This window comes from Drosophila miranda, chromosome XR (assembly GCF_003369915.1).
Source record: "Drosophila miranda strain MSH22 chromosome XR, D.miranda_PacBio2.1, whole genome shotgun sequence".
NCBI classification, from domain to species: domain Eukaryota; kingdom Metazoa; phylum Arthropoda; class Insecta; order Diptera; family Drosophilidae; genus Drosophila; species Drosophila miranda.
Genome location: NC_046674.1, coordinates 27,399,465 through 27,420,521, shown reverse-complemented (window position 1 = coordinate 27,420,521; position 21,057 = coordinate 27,399,465). Strand labels below are relative to the sequence as shown.

General features: G+C 46.8%; 4 protein-coding genes across 4 annotated transcripts; 1 reads left to right on the top strand and 3 right to left on the bottom strand.

Annotated features, from left to right (window-relative positions):
- Positions 1 to 6,036: 6,036 nt before the first annotated feature.
- LOC108152779 (RNA-binding protein 33) lies at positions 6,037 to 11,333 on the bottom strand. The gene is made up of 7 exons (XM_017282361.2): positions 11,029 to 11,333; positions 10,489 to 10,580; positions 9,613 to 10,398; positions 9,337 to 9,549; positions 7,831 to 9,206; positions 7,636 to 7,764; positions 6,037 to 7,502 (listed from the first exon to the last, which is right to left on the bottom strand). Exons 1-7 carry the CDS (start codon positions 11,040 to 11,042, stop codon positions 6,540 to 6,542), a joined length of 3,573 nt encoding a protein of 1,190 aa, XP_017137850.1. The 5' UTR covers positions 11,043 to 11,333; the 3' UTR covers positions 6,037 to 6,539.
- Positions 11,334 to 12,275: 942 nt separating this feature from the next.
- LOC108161189 (protein regulator of cytokinesis 1-like) lies at positions 12,276 to 14,539 on the top strand (the record flags this gene model as incomplete). Its single annotated transcript, XM_033387680.1, has 1 exon — positions 12,276 to 14,539. A coding segment is annotated over one exon (2,088 nt), but the record flags the coding sequence as incomplete, so codon positions are not given.
- A 1,661-nt stretch (positions 14,540 to 16,200) lies between these two features.
- Positions 16,201 to 19,718, bottom strand: LOC108151705 (zinc finger protein 12). Its single transcript, XM_017280476.2, has 4 exons — positions 18,519 to 19,718; positions 17,469 to 18,468; positions 16,720 to 17,375; positions 16,201 to 16,648 (listed from the first exon to the last, which is right to left on the bottom strand). The coding sequence occupies exons 1-4, from the start codon at positions 19,558 to 19,560 to the stop codon at positions 16,581 to 16,583; spliced, it is 2,766 nt and encodes a 921-aa protein (XP_017135965.1). The 5' UTR covers positions 19,561 to 19,718; the 3' UTR covers positions 16,201 to 16,580.
- A 103-nt stretch (positions 19,719 to 19,821) lies between these two features.
- Positions 19,822 to 20,878, bottom strand: LOC108151709 (probable 6-phosphogluconolactonase). The gene is made up of 3 exons (XM_017280479.2): positions 20,673 to 20,878; positions 20,043 to 20,536; positions 19,822 to 19,980 (listed from the first exon to the last, which is right to left on the bottom strand). The coding sequence occupies exons 1-3, from the start codon at positions 20,809 to 20,811 to the stop codon at positions 19,870 to 19,872; spliced, it is 744 nt and encodes a 247-aa protein (XP_017135968.1). The 5' UTR covers positions 20,812 to 20,878; the 3' UTR covers positions 19,822 to 19,869.
- Positions 20,879 to 21,057: the final 179 nt, after the last annotated feature.

The following is a 21,057-nucleotide window of genomic DNA, read 5'->3' as shown; positions in this document are numbered from 1 at the left end:
TTGAGGATGAAAGAACAGATACAAATTACTACAGGACGTTCTAGAATCAGTCCATAAACACTCTATGCAACAATTATCTATTAGGATAAGATGCTTAGATGATAAGAAGTTACATAATCGGTTGATTCGGCCAAAAATGTTCGAATCGGAATGAGATTTGTTTCTGTAGGCTGTGAATGGTATGACAAATTTTATTTTATTTTATTTATTTATTTATTAAATTAACAAATTATCTGTTAATAATGGTACTTAGTTACTAAAGGCGGAAAAAGATAAGTTAAAAGTTAGCTAAATTTAAATGATTATAAATATTGCATGCAATTAGTTTAAGAGACAGTTCAGGGGATAGGGTTTGACAGAGGGAGTTATAATTATGGCATAAAACCCTAAAAGGTTCATGATCAGCATAATTAGACCTACGTATGGGTAGACGGATAGGCCTAAAAGTACGGGTAGGTCTGGATGGAACGGCCAAGTCAATCTGACCCAAGAGAGTTTGGGAGTCAACAGTCCCAAGAAGGAGCTTGTGCACGAACATTACGCCATTGCATATTCTGCGATGGTGCAACGACGGCAGGTCGATAAGATTTAGCCTAGACCGGTAGGGTGGCAAGATTCTACCCGAGTCCCAGTTAAAGTTCCGAAGGGCAAAAATTAAAAATTGCTTTTGCACGGATTCAATAACAGCCTGCTGCTCTTTATACTGCGGGCTCCACACACAAGAACAATACTCCAATATAGGACGTACTAAGGAGATGTACAGTTGTTTCGTAACGTACGGGTCGTCAAACTCCTTGGACCAACGCTTGATGAACGCTAAAACACCCTTAGCTTTATTTACAGTTGCAGCTATATGGGTGTTGAAACACATCTTATGATCAAAAAGGACTCCGAGGTCATTTGAACTCGAAATTCGCTCAAGGACATGATTTCCTAGAACATATGAGACAGAATGAGGAGCGCGACGGTAAAATGTCATAAGTTTGCATTTGGAAAGGTTCAGAAAAAGAAGATTAGTTGAACACCACAATAGTAGTTCACTTAGATCAAGTTGAAGGCGTGTGTGCAAATACCAATCAGAGTAAGAAAGACAGATTTTGACATCATCAGCATACATTAGTGTAGTAGAGTATGTTATAACTTGAGGAAGGTCGTTCACAAATAAAATAAACAGAAGCGGGCCCAGATGACTTCCCTGTGGAACACCTGAAGTAACATTAACAGTATTTGACAACACGTTAGAAAACAAAACACGTTGAGTACGGTTAGAGAGATAGGACAAAATCCAATCTAGAAGATTCGTTGGGAACCCTAATAAAGAGAGCTTTTGAATAAGCAGAGCATGGTTCACAGAATCGAATGGGTACAAGGCTTGTATGGATAGAGATTTGGCTAATTATGATAAATTAAATCATAGGTTGACACGCATATTTTAGTGCGTTTTTGTGCGTTGACAGCAGCAGAACGTAACAATGTACTGGTGAGCGGCAGCGCTGCAGCAGAACACTACCCAATGCACTGCGCGTAGGACGCTGCCAGCCCCTGCGTTAATTGATACTGCAGAGCCCCGACCGTATCTTGTCCTAAAGCCATTCCGGCACTATTTAGCTCATTTCACACCACATAATTTAAGCTTCTTCCAACCACACAAATCGGTCAACTATAACAGCCCCTTCTCCAGATCCTGGCGCTGGATATGGTATTCGTATGGAAAAGACGACAGGGGACAGCAAAGGGAGACCCATGAGGGAGATCCAACACAGAGACGTTTGGCATAAAACAAAGGAAAAGGAAATAAGAATCAAACTTTGATCGCTGAATTCTTAGCGACTGTCATCTTTACCGTGATGTTTCTTTACGATCTCTTTATTCCTATTGATTAAATGCTGATTTTGATCTGCTTACTTTGTAACAGACTCCTTACGGATTCTTTACCTAAGCCTTCCTTTTTAATCCTTTCATTCTTGGTTAATCGTAAAAAAAGCCCTGGCTTGTTGAGACTCATAAGCGTCACTATTCATATTACATCCACCAGTAACTATATGGTACCTTTGCATGAATCGTTAATGCTCGGATTATAATTTCCTACACCACATTATATCTACAACGAACCTTTCTATTTTTAAAATATATACTTATATACAATGCCCGTAATTAAGTAGTATTAATATTTTTAATATTTCAGTATGCTTAGTAGTTCAGTTTTGTTCTAATTTTCCTCGATCATTAGTCTAATATCTTTTCTTCCTGCATGTACGCGATCGGTTAAGTTATATGTATGTGTCGCCCGGAACAGTCTTCGGTTTGGTCGCTTGGGCCACCTTATGATGCCCAGCCGTTGAACGTCAACTTCCCAACTCTCGTAAGAAGTGCACGAGACACAACACTAGATAGAGCAAAAAAATGTCAGTGAGAAAATATGTATATGTATCGATGAATGATACCAGATTAATTAATAGATAATGGAAGAAGAAATTTCACATATTGATCAAGAGATTCAGGAGGAAGAAAAATAGAACTTCGAAAAGAAAAACTTTTTGTGAAAGGAAACATGAGTTTGATCAGATGATGGTTGAGTACAGCTGGGAAACGCATAGAAAGGGATTATTTGTTGCCTACATCAGAGAGCGGAAAACCCGACTAGACTACTGCACAAATCTTTATACTAGTAGACTTCTGCGTACCTCTGAGACGTGATTATGACTGTGATCCTCTTAAAAAATCACTAAGGATGGGAATACATAGTTCCATTGACGTAGTTCCAGCAATGAATCAACGCCGCATTGGATGTGACAAGTCTGTGAGTCATTCTTTTCGATGTTTAATGATGATCTCCTATCCCATCCCATTAATTAGGCGATGCCGATAGAGACCCAAACAATGAATAATTGAAGCCAGGTTGGGGCACAAATTGTGGGGCGGACAGGAGCAGATGCCAGACACCTAGATCAGTAGATCGCCCGCCCGCAAAATGAAAAGAGATTGTATCAATTTGATTGCTGTAAAAAATATACGTATACACAAATATATATAGGACTGTCTCTCCCGCTATATATATGTATGCATTCGTGTATATATCAATTTTATTAAGTCTTCTTCAAAAGTTATTTTGCCCAGAATCAGGTTCAGCTTCGGGCTTCCCTCACGTTAGGGCAGGGCCACTCACCCCATCTCTGATTTTTTGACTCTAGATCTTTTCACTTCATTCAATCTTTTTTTCTTTTAGTTTCGCTTTGATTATTCTTTTCTTTTTTGTACGTTTTTTCATGTTTCTTTTTTCTTTTTCGATTTGTACAGAGGTTTGTGCTGAAAGAAAATTAGTTTAGGGTTTCATATATTCGATATTATCCTTTGAGTAAAATTAATCTAAATAATGCTGCTTTCCCTCTCGCTCCCGCTCTTGTTCTCGCTCTGAATCTCAGCGTTCCGGTTGAGCTCTGCTGCAGGTGCAGGTGTAGGTGTATTGGTGGTGGGGACAGAGCGAGTAGGCATCGGGCGAGCGGAGCGCAGAAGAGAAAAAGATAGCGATAGAGTGTGTGAATGAATATGAAAGGGATGGCTTGAGATTGTGTGTAGGGGTACAGTTATGCTTTAACTGGCGAGCAATTCTTGATGGACTGCAGGAGTGGGAGTAGGGGTATGGGATGAGGTTACAACAATTATAAACATAATTAGGTTACAAACTTTAACAAAAACAAAAAATCATTTTGCTAAAACTAACTAAACAACAAAAATATCTAGGTGTGTGTGTCGTAGGTGTATGTATGCATATAGTAGATACGAGTATCTTAAAATTATAATAAATATACGATTAAGTTCGTGCAGACATCGGGGGTATACAAAACACACACGCACACACGCATACGCACGCACACACTCACTTGACTAGTAGAGTAACATCGAGTTGTATGTCTGCCTACGTTCTTAACTATACAGAAGTGTATGGTATGGTAAGTACATGGATTGTATGGATAGATATGAATAGAGAGCTCTAATTGTAGGAAGCTGGTGAAATGTGTAGTGTGTTGGATAGATAGTGTATAGAAGGCCCCCACCCATCCCCCCTCCCCAAAAAGGCGACTTACAGCTAAGTAGATACATAAGAGTCGCACGCAGACTGGGTGCCTGGACGTGTGATTCGTGTCATAGATTGTACTAGTTATTCGACGCACTTAGTATCTAGTTTCATAGATGATAGATGTGTACAAAACAATAAGGTATCAGATCTTAAAAGGTGGATTGGTGGTTGGGTTGTCGGGGGAAGAAACAAACAAAAACATAGTATATTGCGGGACTGTGTGTTGTGTCGGTCTAAGGGATAGCTACGAGTAGTTAATGTCATATAGTAATATAGTAGTAGTAGTAGTAGTAGTAGTAGTAGTAGTAGTAGTTTATGCGTAATAATAAGAATAATATAAAAATAATCACAGACTCGGATTTGCTTGGATTGGATTGGAATCGTTACTTTTGCAATGTTCGTTATGTACTATGTATATTCCACTTCGAGTGTGGGTTCGGTTTTGTTCAGTTATGTCTTTTTGTTCTTAAAAAGCTAGAATCACGTGGCGTGGAATAACTTAAGATGTTTTATACAGTTATGCGGTTGCATGTTTTTTACGTATGCATGTAATATAATTTGTTTTTTATTAATTCATATATTATCATATTGTGTAGCATTACGATTACTAGAGCTATATACGTATATACGTATCTATGCATATATTATTTTTGCATGCGCTTTCGTATTCCAATTGAATAATCTTTTGCGAGCTTTCTTTGTGTACTGTCTTCCATATACATATCTCTATATCTACATATACATATGTTTGTAGTATGTGGATATATGTGTCACATTAATAAAATTTCAAACAAAGCATCTCAAGGACAAGAAGTTACAATAACAAACCGAGGATCCAGCTGCTGCTGCTCCTACTGCCTACATTTTTCGCCTTAGGATTCACTTTGATTAGATTATATCGGCATTCTGTATTGTGTGTATTGTTACAGGTAGGCATAATATATGTATGTATATGTATCTTTGCATTGCTTTTCATATCTTTGTTTACATTTTATCCGGTTATCTCGTTGCGATCTCATCTCGGTGCTTCAATACATCCTCCGACTCTTTAACATTCTTTACTTATCGGAGCTTATCGTTAAGGCTCGATTTTTCTCGATGAATCCTCGCTTAAATATACATACTTTTTCGTGTCACACGTCACAGTGTGTAGTGTAGTGTAGTTTTTTGTGTTTGTGTGTCGTGTGTATTTTATGTGGTAATAATTTAACAAGAATAGTAAATGTCGTTTATGGCTGTGGTCCTTGGATTGGACTTAAAGGCTCTTAAAAACTCTCGCTTAAAGGGGTCTGTCTGTATAGATCTTTATATAAGTATATATTTAGTAAATGTAAGCTTTCCTCTGCGAATATTGAGTGGAGATGAAAATGGTGGAGGATGGATGGGTTGTGATGGGATCGAGCTCTCATTTAACAATTATTCAAGAGCTTTAGCTTCGGGTGTAGTTTAGTTTTAGGAAATCTAGAGTTAGTGCTCAATATTGCAGTTGTTATGGGTACTGTAAGAAGTTTATGGTTTCGACTTATTTGCTAAAGGGGGACGGGTCTACAATTTATATTGGACAAACACGCAAACACACAATCTAAACAAAAAACAACACATTAAAAAAAATTACAATAACAAAAAGTATCAGAATAGACAATGCCGCATCTAATAACAGCCGGGGTTCTATTTGAATTTAATTTTGCATAATTAGTTCAAAGCGACGGTAAGAGTCATCTCTGACTACATCTCATTGAAGCTATTTGTTATTTGAGCTTAATGTAGTGAAGGGCTTTTGTTTGTTCTTAAAATCGAGAAACGGGACACTCATTCGCAACTAAACTTTAATTACACTACCTATATATATACATATATCCTTCATGATTTATATATATATATATATATATATATATACATACATACATATATATATATATTCATTTCAATGGTCTTGTTTGCATTCCACTAAATTTGTATTTGTTTGTTATTTTTTCTTTGCTATCTCTCTTTTTCGTTTTTTTTTTTTGCTGATGTTCCAGGTCAAGCTTTAAGCATATCCCATACTCTTAATACTAAGTATAAATACAATTGTTTTTGTTGTTGTTGTTAAGAAAACGAAGCACGTTTTAGTCATAGTTTTACGATCTTTACACTTAAATTCTAATTGAATATCTCTATATCTATGTAAATAGATACAATATATATTTGTATTATAAATAATATGTATGCGCAAATATATATGTATATGTATATGTATATGTATATGTATATGTATATGCTTAACGTATACACGAACATAAGGCTTAACATCTACCTATAAACAATTGTAAGTGTTGCAACTTTAGAGCTTAAAATCGAACATTATCTGCAACATTTATCAGCCGCAGAATTTATATAGAAAAAAAAACGATTTATCTTTTACAATTTGAATTTTGAGCTTAGTCCTAGCTTTGCTGCCTCAATCCGTCTTCTGCAATCCTCAATCGTGCTTGAGTACAATGCGGGCCGGCCCTCGGCCTCGCTGCTTGTGACCGCCGCCGCCGCTTCCTCCAGAGGATGCTGCCTTCCGCTTCTCCAGACGCTCAAAGATGCCTCCGCCTCCTCCTGAGCTACCGCCTCCCGCGTTGCTCCCTTTCCTCTGCAGTATATGGTCATCCCCACGCTGTCGCCTATCCCGCTGCCTGCCATGCGAAGACTGCTGGTGATCTCCTCCACCGCCGCCGCCGCTGCCATTACTGGTGGGCTTCAACACCACCCGCCTATGGGAGGAGCCAAAGCTGCCCGTTGACGACGAGTTACCACCGCGAGCAGATTTCTGAGTGCGCTTCACCACCAATATTTCGGGCGTGGCCGAGCGCTTGCTGCTCGTCTTATGCTGATGCTGATTCTGATGCTGCGGTGGTGGTGGCGAGGGTGTGGCCAAAAGGCGATCCTCCTCATCCAGCATCAGTTCATCGTCATCGTAGTCAAGCTCAACCTCATCGTCGCTGGGCGTGCCCAGACGCAGCATATCGCGTGGCTTGCACGTAGTGGGCGGTGTCGCACCACCAGTACCAGAACCAGCTCCACCTCCGCCTCCACTCGATCTTGCTTGGGCGGCAGCCGCTGCCGATCCGTGCTGGTGCTGCGGCTTAGGGGTGGGCGCCAGGTGCTCGGTTATACTCCTCTTAGCCTCCGGCGCTATTTTGGCCGCGGTCAGTTGCTTACGAGCGGGCGCCGCCGATGATGTTTGCTGTTGGTGTTGCTGCTGTCTGCTGCTGCGCCCGCTGTTGACGTTGCCATTGCCCCCTGCCGGGTCCTGGTCTTCGCGCCTTTTCAGCGAGATTACCTTGCGCTCGTGGCTGCCGGCTGCCGGACGTTGCTTTTGTGGTGGTGCTGCTCCCGCACCAGGTGCCTCCTTCTCTTCACGGCCTGGTGAAATTTGCTGTTCAGCGCGCTTTTCCTAAAAAGTTGTTTATGTTTTCTGGTTGGTTCTTTGCGTCTCTCAAATAAAACATTCACCCTGACTGTGTACTGGGTACTCCAATACACCAAAATTGATTGAGGCTGCTTTAAGTCTGGGATGTGGCACTTACCTCATGTAGCTTCTCCTCGGCCGCGCGCCTACGCTTCAGCTCCTTGTCGCGCAGAATTTTCTCCCGCAGCTGCTTCTGCTTCTCGATCTCCAGGCGGTAGATGCGAGTCTCCTCATCCTCCTCGCTGGCCTACAAGACGGAAGAGCGAATCGGTTAGAGGAAAGCCAAGGGTTTTTCTCTTTCGTTGGATCTTACTTTTCCACTGACAGCGGTTCGACCACCGCCAATGTCCGAGGGTCGGCCGCGTGGCTCACCCGAAAAGGGGTTACGATTCACAGAGCCGTTCGAGCCGCTGCGACGTCTCTTGGATGGCACAACAGTACCGCCACCGCCACCTCCACCTCCACCGGCACTGGGTGCTGGGGCACTTCCTGGTGCGCCGCCCGCTCCACTGCGATTCTCGTCTCGATCGCGGCTAGCAACACGTCGGAATCCACGGTTTCCCACTGGGCGATTGGCCGTCCCATACCGTTGTTCCCGTTCGCGCTCTCGTTCCCGGTCACGCTCTCGCTCCCGCTCCCTCTCCCGCTCCCTTTCGCGGTCCCTTTCGGCACGCTTGGTGGGCGAATAGCTGCGGCCACGGGAACGACTGCGGCTACGACTGCGTCTCCTCTCCCCAGCCTGGGCCGAGGAGGAGGGTGCCACAGAGCTCGAGCTGGAGCCAGCCGGCGGCGGGGAGCGCTCCATTCGCCGCTTCTCAAAGTACTGACGATTCTTATTGATGAACTCCTCCTGCTGACGCAGCAGCTCCGCATCACTGTTGATGGCCGGCATGAAGTGCGTCTCCTTGATGAACTTGTTGGTGGCTGCCTCGACGCCGCCCTTGAAATTCGGATTGATCAGCACCTTGCTGACCCGCGGTATAGCCGCTGGACCACCGCCCTGTTGTGGCGGTGGGCCGTTTGGTTGTGGCTGCTGCTGTTGTTGCTGATTAGGATTAGGCTGTTGTTGCTGCTGCTGCTGTTGCTGTGGTGACCGCACTGGCTGAGGCGGTGGCGGCTGCTGCTGTTGCTGGACCTGCTGCTGCTGCTGCTGAGGCGGTGGCCCGCGCATTCCCACCATCCCATTTGGATAGTTGGGCGGCGCTCCTGGCATCATGTGTGGTGGCAATGCCTGCAGCGGGGGACGGGGCATGCGAGCGCCGTCCCCCTGCGGCCTCCAGCCATTGTGCGGCCGCATAAACTGTGGCGGATGTTGTGGTGGCGGATGGCCGTGATCGCCATAGCCGCCATAGCCAGATGGCGGCGGGCCAGCATTGCGATACAGTGGCGGACGCATTCCAGTTGGCGGCAGGAGTGGTGGACCCGGACCCAGCAGTGCCCCATTTCGATAGCCGCCCTGTTGGGGGGCATACGCCATCGGTGGCTGCAGTAGACCAACGCGCACTTGCTCATGCGGATGCGGCAGCAGATGCGGCGGTATCCCTCCATTTGGATTGTGATTGTGGTGCATCATGTGCGAGGGATTGAGTAGGGGGGAGGCAGGAGCATTATGTTGTTGCTGTTGTTGTTGTGGGTTCGACGGTTGTTGTTGTTGTGACTGGTTCGGAGGCTGGTTTGGCGGATATTGTCCTGGAATTTAAACAAATGTTTGAGAAGGAGGCTTGTCAATCCTTTGCTGTCGCATGGATGCATGGATATAGGATGCAGGGGATTTAGAATGCGGATGTGGTTTGGGGGAGGGGGGGAACAGAAGCCTTACCCGGCATGCCGTATCGTTGCTGTGGCGGCGGCATCCCGGACATTCCCATGCGCTGCTGCTGCTGCTGTTGCATTGCCCCGAACATGGGCGTGGGATTGCGCAGCAGGTGATGACGTGCGCCGCCCATCCCTCTCAGCGGTTTTCCCATTTGATTCTGCGGCTGTTGCTGCTGGCCGTGCATGAATCGTCCACCGCCTCCCACTCGTGATTTGTCTGTAAATCGATTATTTTGTAGTTTCATTCAGGGACATGGCACTTCCTGACGTGGACCCTTACCTGAATGGTTTTGGTGTCGCCTCTGCATTTGCTGATGCTGCTGAAATGGCGACATCGAATGGGACTGCTCCTGATGCTGCCTGTGACTGCTTTCGACCCGCTCACTGCCAGTCTTGTAGTTGGTGCGCTCCTCACGCTCCTCCTCATCCTCACGCAGATCGGCCAGCTCGGAGGCAGAACTGCCACTGGGCAGGCTCTCCTGGGATGAGGCCAGCAAAGAAGAAGTTCCCAGCCCCAGTCCGGGTTCACTCTCACTATCTGCCTCGCTCTGCTTGGCTGTGGAATCCCCAGCATCTCTGGATGATGTCTCTTTGGTGCTGATGCTAGTAGTTGTGCTGGCCTTGGCACTGGCGCTGGCCTTGCTACTGCCACACGGCTGAGTGGGTGGCGTGGCTTCCTTCTTTGACTGTGGCTGCACTTGTTCCGCGCTTTTCTCTTCTGTAACCTTTTCGTCAGCCACTGCTGTCGGGGGAGTGGTTTCCGCAACTACCGCGACTACTGTGTCGTCTGTCTGGACGCTTGGGGCAGGAGCCACCACGGTAGTTGGACTTTGAGTCGATGTAGAAACCTTTGCGGCCACAGTGGAGGGTTTAGTTTCCACACCAGCTACTGCAGCTGCTGTTGTTGCTGCTGCTTCTGCTACGGGCGCTGATGCTGCTGCCTCAACTGAGGCGGCTGACTGTGCTTTTTGCTTGCGCTCATGCTGACGCAGTTGCTCCTGGGCCCATTCCTCGGCCTCGGCGCGCATTTGTTGCTTCACCTCGCTAGTGACATCTTTTTCCAGCTCTGCAAGAGATCCGATTCGATTATTACCTCCACATTACAGTGTTTGCTACAGTGATAGCCGGGCCGGGACTGGACGGGACTGCAACTTACCTTCATCCGAGAGGAGCAGCTCATCCTCATCGGCGCCAAGCAAGGCCTGATCATCGATGTCGTCGCCCAGTTCGTAGTTAAGCAAATCATCGCTGCAAATTCCAAAATAACTTCAATTGAAAATCATCTTCAAGGAGTATCGTCCTCCGCAGCCCCCACACACACACACACACACATGCCAATTTTAATATTAAATAAAATCCCGTTTTATAGTTACTTTTATAAATACAAAAAAAAAATACAAAAAAATAACAACAAAACTCATTGCATTTGTTGGGACGGACATGAGATTCCACTAACTTCTGCACACACTCCTGCACCCACACACACCCACGCACTCTCACAAAAACACCTTGAATGTGTTATACATAGAGGAACATCAAGACCTCATCCTTTAGGCCCTCCTTTCACCTAACACACGCTCACATTCGCTAGCTGGGAACTTTTCTTTTTTACTGAGATATGGGACATTTGATAATCAATTAATCGACTGCGGCTCCTCTTCACACTTGAATTTTCCCCCTTGTGCAGGCTACTTACTTAATGTCCGACATTTTGACGGCGGGCGGCCAGGGCCAGGGCAGCTGTTGACACTCGGCGGCGTGTCTTTGTATGCGTGTGTTATTTAGAGAAGTAGAACAACGAATGTTCCCACTTTCCGTGACTCGATTAAACCATATTGAAAATTTATTTAGTGCATTTTTAAAACACTACTGAGCCATGCACGCTTCTGCGAACACAAAAACTCCTACAAAAATTGCACGAAAATTTACTTTTTTCACACAGGTAAGCAAAAATTTGCTGTCAATTTTTCGAGGGATGCAGTCCGGGCTCGGTGTGACCGAGCTTGAAGTATTTTTATTTTTTTTTAGTATATTTGCAGAGCGGCCTTCTAAACGGCCAGGTCTGGCAGCCATTTGTTCAAAAATTCAACGGCATTTTAACTACTTTTTTATATTATTTTTTGACTGATACATACATACATATAGCTTATTAGCAAACAAAAATAATTACGCCAGTAAGTAAACTTTGCCGATCCTGCTTTGTAGCATGTTCTTTGGAAATTTGTCTTGGTCTAGTCACACACCACACGCACACTTCAATATTTAAGACACCTTTGCAAAATACCAAACAGTTCTTGGTTTTTTTTTTCCCATAATGAATATAATCACAGTCAATTGACTAATTTTTAGAATTAAAAATACTTGTATGTACGCCATTTTCCCTAGCTGGCTTCGTTTCTTTTTGTTTCATTTTTGTCTTGGTACTGCCATCTAATAATTGGCAGAAAGCGGTATTTTATTGATGGCCACACTTTTTTCAGTATCTGTCATTCACCATGAATAGCAATATTTAAAATCGGGTGGCAGCACTGCAGCCGCCGCCATTTCATTTTGAATTTACCGAAATTTTGTCTGGCGTCATTAGAGTCTGTGCGGTGGCATTCTTCTTTACTAAACACATTTCTCATCCTAAATTATCTTTACAACTGGAAAACCTTGAAGGAACTTATTTGCAATATAAAGTAGGTGTTTTTTTGGCCGCACATCAATCAGAATCAACTTGTTTTGTGCTTTGAGGCATGAGGCAAATCAAGCACACAAAATTTTCATTGTGCAATTTGTGCCAACACGAGAGGCGTCACTTATCTGTGCGGAGGCATTTTCCTTGAGCAACACATTGTGCAATCGAAATCCTGCACACATCACATAAATTCCTTCCATTCGCGAATACAAGACCCATTCCTATTGGCTATGGTTGACCCAACCCCCATCAAGGGAGAGATCCTTGAGATGACTGGCGAGCATGTGGAGCAGCTCTATTCAATGTGGTCCCTCATGTTCGAGCCGAAGACATGCGAGGACTTTCTGCACAAACTCAAGGCGCACGCGGATAATTTCTATACGGATCTGCTGACCGAGTCGCGGGAGAAGCAGGCGGCCATCCTGGATGACATAGCCGCACTCCGAGCCGAGGCCAGCGACCTCACCCGACTCCTCCATGAGACGGTGGACATTGGTCAGAGGCCCGACGATGTGCCACTGATCATATGGCAGCTGAAGCTGGACAAAAGCATTGAGCATCTGCGCGAGGAGCTCTCGAAACGTCGGGCGGAGATCGGGGAGCTGCTGCTCCAGCAGGAGCAGCTCTGCGAAGAGCTGGGCGCACTGCCGCTCCCTTTACTGGCGGACCCGCTGCCCCTGCCCGATGAGATGGACGGCTTTCGCGACCATCTCGACAACCTGCGCTCTCAGCGCGCAGTGCGCCAGACGGAGCTGGACCAGCTGCGCAAGGCCATCAAACATGACATGAAGATGCTCGAGCTGATGCCCCAGACCGATGCAGAGGATCGCCTACTGAACGATCTGAGCCACAATCTAACACTAGAGACACTAGAGCGGCTGCGGCAGATGCGCAACAGTTATGCCGAGCAGCTCCAGGAGCTGCGCTCCAAAATCCATGACATGCGCGAGAAGATCTACGTGCTGTGGGATCGCCTCCAGGAGACGGACGAGAGCGCAGTGCGACGAGTGCGCGAGTGCACCGAGATTACGCAGCGCACCTATGACATCCTCCATTCGGAGCTGCAGCGCTGCCAGGCACTGCGCAGCCAGAACCTCAAGACGTTCATCGAGCAGCTGCGCGTCGAGATAAGCAAGTGGTGGGATCTAACGCTCAAGAGCCAGCAGGAGCGCAAGCGTTTCTCCAACTACTACAATAAGTATTACAACGAAGACCTGTTGGAGCTGCACGAGCTGGAGCTGGATGATCTGAAGAGCTTCTACACGTGCAACAAGGAGATTTTCGATCTGTACGAGAGCCGTGCAGAACTTTGGTCCCGCATGCAGGCTCTAGAGGCAAAGGCCAACGAGCCGAATCGTTTCAACAATCGTGGCGGCCAGCTCCTTAAAGAGGAAAAGGAACGCAAGGCCATCACCTCGAAGCTGCCCAAGATTGAGCAGCAGATCACTGAACTGGTGCACGCCTATGAGGTGCAATCGCATGGCCCGTTTCTGGTTTATGGCGAGAACATACTGGAGCTGATGGCTGGCGAATGGGAGAACTATCGGAAGGCCAAGCAGAGCTCGGCCCGCAAGAAGGCCCCGCCCACCACGAGGACGGGCAGCAGCAGCAAATTGATGATGCCACCGCCGACTGCCGGTTCAACGGCCCCTCGCACGCCCCGAACTTTGAAGAACATGTCCTCAATGTCGACCTCGACAATGTCGTTGCGCAAGACCCCAACAATCCAGCTGATCACTCCCAATATGACCAAGAGCACTGGGAATCTGCACAAGCGACTAAATCCATCAGCAGCCGCCAGCTCTTCGGGGTATCGGACTCCCAACGCCAAGCGCAGCCTCATGAGCTCTCTGAATTCGATACGCCCGTCGCCGTCTACCGCACAGCGGCTGGCCAACAGCCAGCTGAAGGCGTCCAAGTCGCCACTAAAGCGGGTCCGCGTCCTGGACAACACATTGCGTCGCAGCGGGGGATTGGGCAGACGCAGCCTTGGCACATGCTCGAAAAAGAAGCCACGCACAAAATCAGCGGTGCCGGATAAAAGATCGCCCGGCGATTCCGAGTATATGACCGATGAGACCACTGAAAATGACCGCGAAGCCGGGATCTCCTATGACGAATTTGTGCCCACGAGTCGCTCCTCAGTGCTGCCCGTCGGCGGGGCTAAGCATCAGCGCAATCGCGTGGCTGTGCCACGAATTCGCCATGTCCTCGTAAACCACAATTCGGTGGCGTCGGCCGCCAACACACCGTCAAAGCAGGCGGTCAATCAGGAGGAGAGGCCTCGATTTGGCAATCAATTGAAGCTCCCGTCGCCACGTGAAAGTCGCATGTGGCCGAATCCACGATGAGATTATCTATCGAAATTGCTACTAAAATGTACCTATATTTTTGGAATTTGGAATTTTTATTTGCGTTTTATGTTTGATTTTATTTTATGTACCTTTATCTGTTTATCTCTGTTTCATTTATTTTCGATGTTGGCCCAATAAAAATTAAATTATCTTCAAGAACCACACAAGCGAAAGATAGTCGTCTATTTGAATTTGAACTATCCTTAATATAGGAACACTGGATTGACCGAACCGCTGAGGCCTTGATGGAGTTGGGGAATACTCCACAGTTATTTTGATGCCAGAAAGCACTTTTTGTATTCTAAAATCTCACTTTCCGGCACAAGTGGGAAAATAGAAAGCAAAAACAAAGTGCATGCCGTGTATGGTACGCAACGCACCTGTGTGAGCGCTTTTCGAGCTCGAGAATCCGCGGCGTGGGCCATACAAATCGGTCGAACCGCTTGGTAGTTTTTGATATGTATGTCTCTTTTTCTCTATTTTACTCCCTTCCGCCTTATCACGCACACTGCACGAGAAAGACTGTGTGTTATAGAGAGAGTGAGAGAATGAGTAAGCTCTGTAATTCCATTTGTTCCTTGTGGCTATAATAATGATCCGATCTGCTATTGCTATTTGCTCTTCGTCCTTGGTGGAGGTGAAAGGGGGCGGGGCGAGATTTTGAAATACACTTGTAACAGTGTGATATCACAGGAGTCTGGATACAAAATTTGGTCGAAAACACTTCCTTCTGGGTGTTACCCACATCCACTTCACCACAAACCTAATATACCCCTATACCCCTCAAGAACTGGGTTTATATATGTGCGAAATGTGCGAAAAAAGGTCCTCGCGAGTGAGTCTCGGGACCGAGAATGCAACAACAAAATGCACACAGTTGATGATTGCTTCCCGACTTGAGCCTCGCCGATAGCGACTAGTTTCCACACTTATCTACAGAAACAAGACTCATTCCAATGGCAGCCAGTGATGTAAAAATATGATAAGTAAAGAGAAGGAGAAGAAAAGAGAAGAGGTTTAGCTTCCTGATCAATAATACGGGCCGACAGTGAGTTTGCTGTAGGTCTACACAGATGGCCGCTTTTCTAAGATACTGGCATACATATTTCTAGAAATTTAGAATAACTTTTAAGAGAGCAGCGGCCACTGATTTTGAAGAACGTCTCGTCCCTTTTAGTTGGTTCTGATCAATTATACAGAAATCACGATGTCGACCCCATATTTGGGGGTAACACATAATCTATTGGAATAGAATAGCACTTTTACTTTTTGTCGCTTACGATCACTTTGCCAAACGATTTCGCTATGCAAGGTGCATTTTGTATGTGAAATTACAGCACAATTGTACAGATTGAACAGCTCTAAAGATTCACACGAAATAAGATCAAATAAGAAATCATAACTGCATGCTATAGAATTTTTTTTTTGTGCATGTTTTAGAAGAGACTATTCACAAATTGAATGAAAAATTGCAAGTCTCTGAATGGGGGGGCCTTGGGACTCAAATACAAAAAATGTATACAAATAAATAGGTCCTCCACTTAGCTAGATGGTGGCCTTAGATAGTTTCTATATTATAAAATAAATGTAGGCCTACAGCAAACAGAAAGTGAAACAGAAGCTTGATTTTGTCGACCTGTATAATATATGAAAGGGATATTTATTTAGTTCATTAATAGTTATCTGCTAAATATGGACTAAGATAATAATAATATGGAACTCGGAGGAATAATTCTGTATTATTTTTATCTAAATAAATATACGTAGCAGACAATAGTTAATTAAACAAATAAAAATATAGATGTGTAGTGTAGGGCAAAAACATCTGCTCAAAGTCGCTTGAGAGTCTGTAATTCTCTTTACGATCGTTCCATTTTCTATGGCAATTCTGTCCCAAATATAATAATAATAATAATAATAATAATAATAATAATAATAGGCATTTATAAAATACATCCATTTACTGGGTGAGGGTTGGGGGTGGTGGTGTGTGTTGTGCTACATTCCATGTGATGTAAACTGGGCTCTTACACTAGTCGTTCTTATCACATAAAATTCTAAAACAAAAAAAAGTTGCTTCCCAGCAACTTCCATGATGCAGTCGTCTCTCTGAAATCCTGTACAACGGGGAACATAAGATTGCACTGGAATAATAGGTGTGTTTGCTCTGCTGATGGAGTGCCAGTGGCTGTGGGAGTAGCAGCAGCTTTGCAGCTATTTACCAGTCTCACTGCCGCTCTGACTGTGCTGGCTGCCACCAGCATGATTGTACAATAGATGCGCTGCAAGCAGAGAGGAGGAAATACATATTTGCTTTAAAGACACAAGCTCTTGGAACACTATTAAAGCTTACCCACAACGACGGGGGGAAAATTGAAGGCGCCAAAAGGTGCTGCATTCACAGGCGTTGGCGGCGCCGGGGCCGGTGCATAGGCGGCCCCATCTAGAGTGGCCGATGGCGATGTTGTGGGCACAGCCCCTGTGGTCACGGGCGAGGCATGGTACGCCGAGGCGGCCTCTGGCAGCGAGTGGTTATGAATGTTGGTGGTTGACGAGCTCTCGACTCCCGTACCCATTACAGCCACCGGGCCTCCAATTTGTTGCTCCATTTGGTTGGGATCCTGCCCGGTCGACGCCGACGACTGATAGCGAACGGGGGGCATCACGACAGTGGTCAGATGGGATTGAGTGCCATCCTCGAGGAGACCTGTACGCTGCAGCCGACCCGTCTTCGTTTCGATATGCTTGTTGTGGGCACTCAGGCAGTGGTTCCTCATGTTGTACAGCTGCAGGAAGTAGGCATCGCAGTGCGGACACTTGTACCGCTCGCCCGTGTGCCGACGTATGTGGGCCTTGAGGTCATTGCTCTGTGTGAAGCTCTTCGGGCACTGGTCGCACTTGTACGGCCGCTCGCCCGTGTGGGTGCGCATGTGGATGGTTAGATTGTAGGCCCGATGGAAGCTCTTGCCGCACGTATTGCACAGATTGGGCTTGGTGCCCGTGTGATACCTGGAGGGAAGCAAGCAAGGAAGGAAGCAACAGAGGTTCGATCATCGTGGGATCATTTGTAGCCAGGACAGGAGGACAGGAGGTTTCACTTACCGCTCGTGCACCTTGAGATCGGTGGCCCGGGGAAAGGCCTTCACACAGTAGCGGCACTTGTACGGCTTCTCGCCATTATGCCGCCGCATGTGCACCCTCAGGTAATCGTTGCGGGCAAAGCTATCGCCACAGATGCAGCACAGGAAATTACGCTGACCAGTGTGGCTCTTTTCATGCTCGCGCAGCTGCTGGCGCTCCTTGAAGGTTTCCTCGCAGCTCTTGCAGGCGTACAGAAAATCGGTGTGGAGCAGCGTGTGCTTGCGCAGGTACGTTTTGCTGGAGAAACGCTTCGAGCAGTATTCGCAGGTGTGTTCCGCCAGCTGGAGCTTCAGTTCGCTGCCCGCCTCCAGGCCCTCGCCATTATGCTTGCTCACCTTGTGCCGCTCGAGAGCCTCGGGGCGAGCAAAGGCTGCTTCGCATAGGGTACATTTGTGCTCCTTGTTGCTGTGCAGGCTCTGCACATGGGCCTTGAGATGGTCGCTGCGTGCAAATGCCTTGGGGCACTGCGGACAGCTGTGCGGCTTCTTCTCCAGGTGAGAGAGCTTGTGCCGCAGCAGGTGGCAGTGGCGGGAGAACGTCCTTTGACAGACATCGCAGCGATTCTCCGGATTGGGTTCTCCACTCTGTTTGTTGCGACGTCGTCGCTTTGTGGGCTTGGCTTTTCTCAGATAATCCCTCATGATATCCAGCTTGGATTTGTCCACGCCTCCTGGAGGGGCATCATCGTCTTCTCCATCATCCTCATCGTTGTCCTCGTCATCCAGGTCGCTCTCCTCATCCCCATCCCCATAGTCGTATTGCTCTTCGTTCTCCTCCTCCTCCTCCCCCTCCTCTTCATCACTGAGAGGCAAATCCTCCTCCCCCCCAGGGCGGCTGGGTTCTTCTATGAATTCATCTTCGTGCCGTTCTTCAGGCTCATCCACGCTGCCAGCCGCCGGCTGGCTTTCCTCTTTGATGTGCAGCGTCGTCTGAGCTGGCTCTGTGCTGGGCAAAGGTTCATCTGGAGAAAAGTTGATTAAATCCATGCTCTAGGAATGTTTCGCGGCTCACCTTTAACAGCGGCGGCATCGGTAGATGTTTGCCGCTCCTCGGTTTCAGTCTTCTCTTTCCGCCGGCGGAGCTTCTTCTCGAGCTTCAGGTCAAGATCTTCGGCTTCCAGGCAGGGCTCCGGCTTAATGTGCAGCCACAGCTCTTTCTTGGCCTCGTCATTGGCGTCGTCATTGACCTCGTCCTCTTCCTCATTGCTGGATATGGGATTGATATTGCACTGATAGGCATCGCCCTCATCATTCTCGTCTTCGTTGAGCAGGACCTCGGCCGAAACGAGCTCATCGCCGGCAGAGCTCTGCATTGTCGCCTCGTCCTCCAGCGGCCAGGTGCTGTCTGACTCTTGTTTGTGTATATTGCGTATGTGACGAAGCATGTGATCCCTGCGGGTGAAGGCTGATTGGCAGTGGGGACACTGGAGACGCTCAGTTTGGTTATGACACCGTGCTAGATGCGCTCTGAGCTGGCGCAGATGCGGGAAATGTTGCGGGCAGAACTTACACTTGAGCTGCTGGACCACCGCCGCCACTCCTTCGCTAGCACTAACACTGGTACTGGTGCCGGTGCTGGTGCGGGTGCCATTGCCGGTGCCGCTGTCTCTTGTTTTGTGCACCCTATTCCTGTGCAGGCGCAGCTCCAGGCTGTTCAGGAACTGGTCGTGGCACATTTCGCAGGGCAGGAGGGCCACCTGCTCTGTTTGAGTGCACACATCGCTGCTGCTGCTGCTGAGTGTGCGCCCCAGTAGTGTCATCAGCGAGCAATAGGACTTTTCCGCATCGCGCTTGAAACGGTAGGCGTGGCGGGCCGCCTTGATGCACAGGTCGCACATTTTATGCGGCATCTTGTCGTCGAATCGGTCGCAGGTGTAGCGCGTGCACTCGTTTAGTATCTGGACGAGATTGGCTCCCTGCTCCACAGGCGCCTCGTCGTAGATGAAGTGCATCTCCTCGCCCACCGCCACACTGCGCAGGCAAATTCGGCAGACAATCTCAGCATCGAAATCGAAGCTGCCGCCCGCTGGCACTGGTTGGGCTGAGGCGGCCATTGCTGTGGTTTGGGCGTGGATGTGGATTAGTATTGCATATGTGCATTTACAAATTATTGCCGCTGCTACTGCATTTCCTTAATTTTTTTAATAATTTTTTTTGTTTAACCACTGTGTGGGATTTATTACTATTTTGAATGCGGTCATATTATAACAGGATTTCTTACATTTCCAAGTAAGGCCACACTAAGCCATACATCGATATTCATAATAGTAAAAATATCGCATCCGAGCCGATAGCACCCGCTCAAGCAATTTAAATTACAAATTAAAAATAATAAAAATGTATTTACAAAAACGCTATACAAATTACGAAATAATCTGTGATCCAGCTCCCGCATCAACAATTAAGGTCAGCTGGCCATTTGTGGGATCTACCCATGCAGCGGGAAACTGTTTGTCCTGCTCCACGAACACGCGCTGCAATTAAAAACGCCATTAGTAAATGTAGTAAATCATATTGAGTCCCCCATTGTTCCCACCTTCACAACATCCGATTTGCTGGCGCCGGTCACCACAAACGCCACATCCCTGGCATTGTTGATCAGCGGCAGAGTAAAGGTGATGCGCTCGGGCGGAGGCTTTGGAGAATTTCGGATGGGAATCACCAGGCGAAAGGTCTCCTCGAGCGTGGCAGGCTGCTCAGGGAACAAGGAGCAGGTGTGGCCATCCGGCCCCATACCCAGCAGCAACAAATCGAATTGTGGAACACTGTGACTGTTGCCAAGTTTGACCTTTACTCTCGCCTCGTAATCGGCGGCACATTCATCCAGCAGCTTGGTGGTATCAGCCTTGACAAACTGCGAGTCCAAAATTGACGGTAGCTGGCTCAGCCACTCGGTTTTATAGGCGCAAAATGTGGAATCGCTGTGATCATCAGCCACATAGCGTTCATCGCAGAAAAAGAATTCCCAGTTGCTTGTGTCCAGAGTACTTTTCCTCAGGGCTTTTGTCAGGAGCTGCACCAGGGAGCCACCTGATCATGGAGAAATAGTTGGCATTTTTGAATAAAAGACCATTTAAACACCTGACAAGGTCACCTTAAGTTGAGCTTATCAACGCACACACACACAGGCAGGCACACACTCAGATCGACTCGATCGGATCCTCACCTGAGAGGCCAATGCTGAAAGTCGCCTTCCTATCTTTCGCTTGCTCGGAGCAACGCCTCAGCAGATTGCTCACTGTTTCAATCAATTTATCCTCGGACTCGGCCAAGCTTATTTTGAAGGAACACTTGCGGTCGGGCATATTGAAAATGATATTAACTCCCCTTGGACTCGACTTGGTGATGTTTAGTGTATCGATTAGGATTGTTTATATTATATCGATTTGTACACTAATTTTATTTTTTATATGATAGTATTGTGCGATTTTATCAAATATCATTTTATTTATTTATTTATTAACGATGAATGGCCTGTTCATGTATTTACTCTATTGTATGTATACATTGTATAATTTCATCATGTACTTGGTTAGTGGCCAGGGAAAATG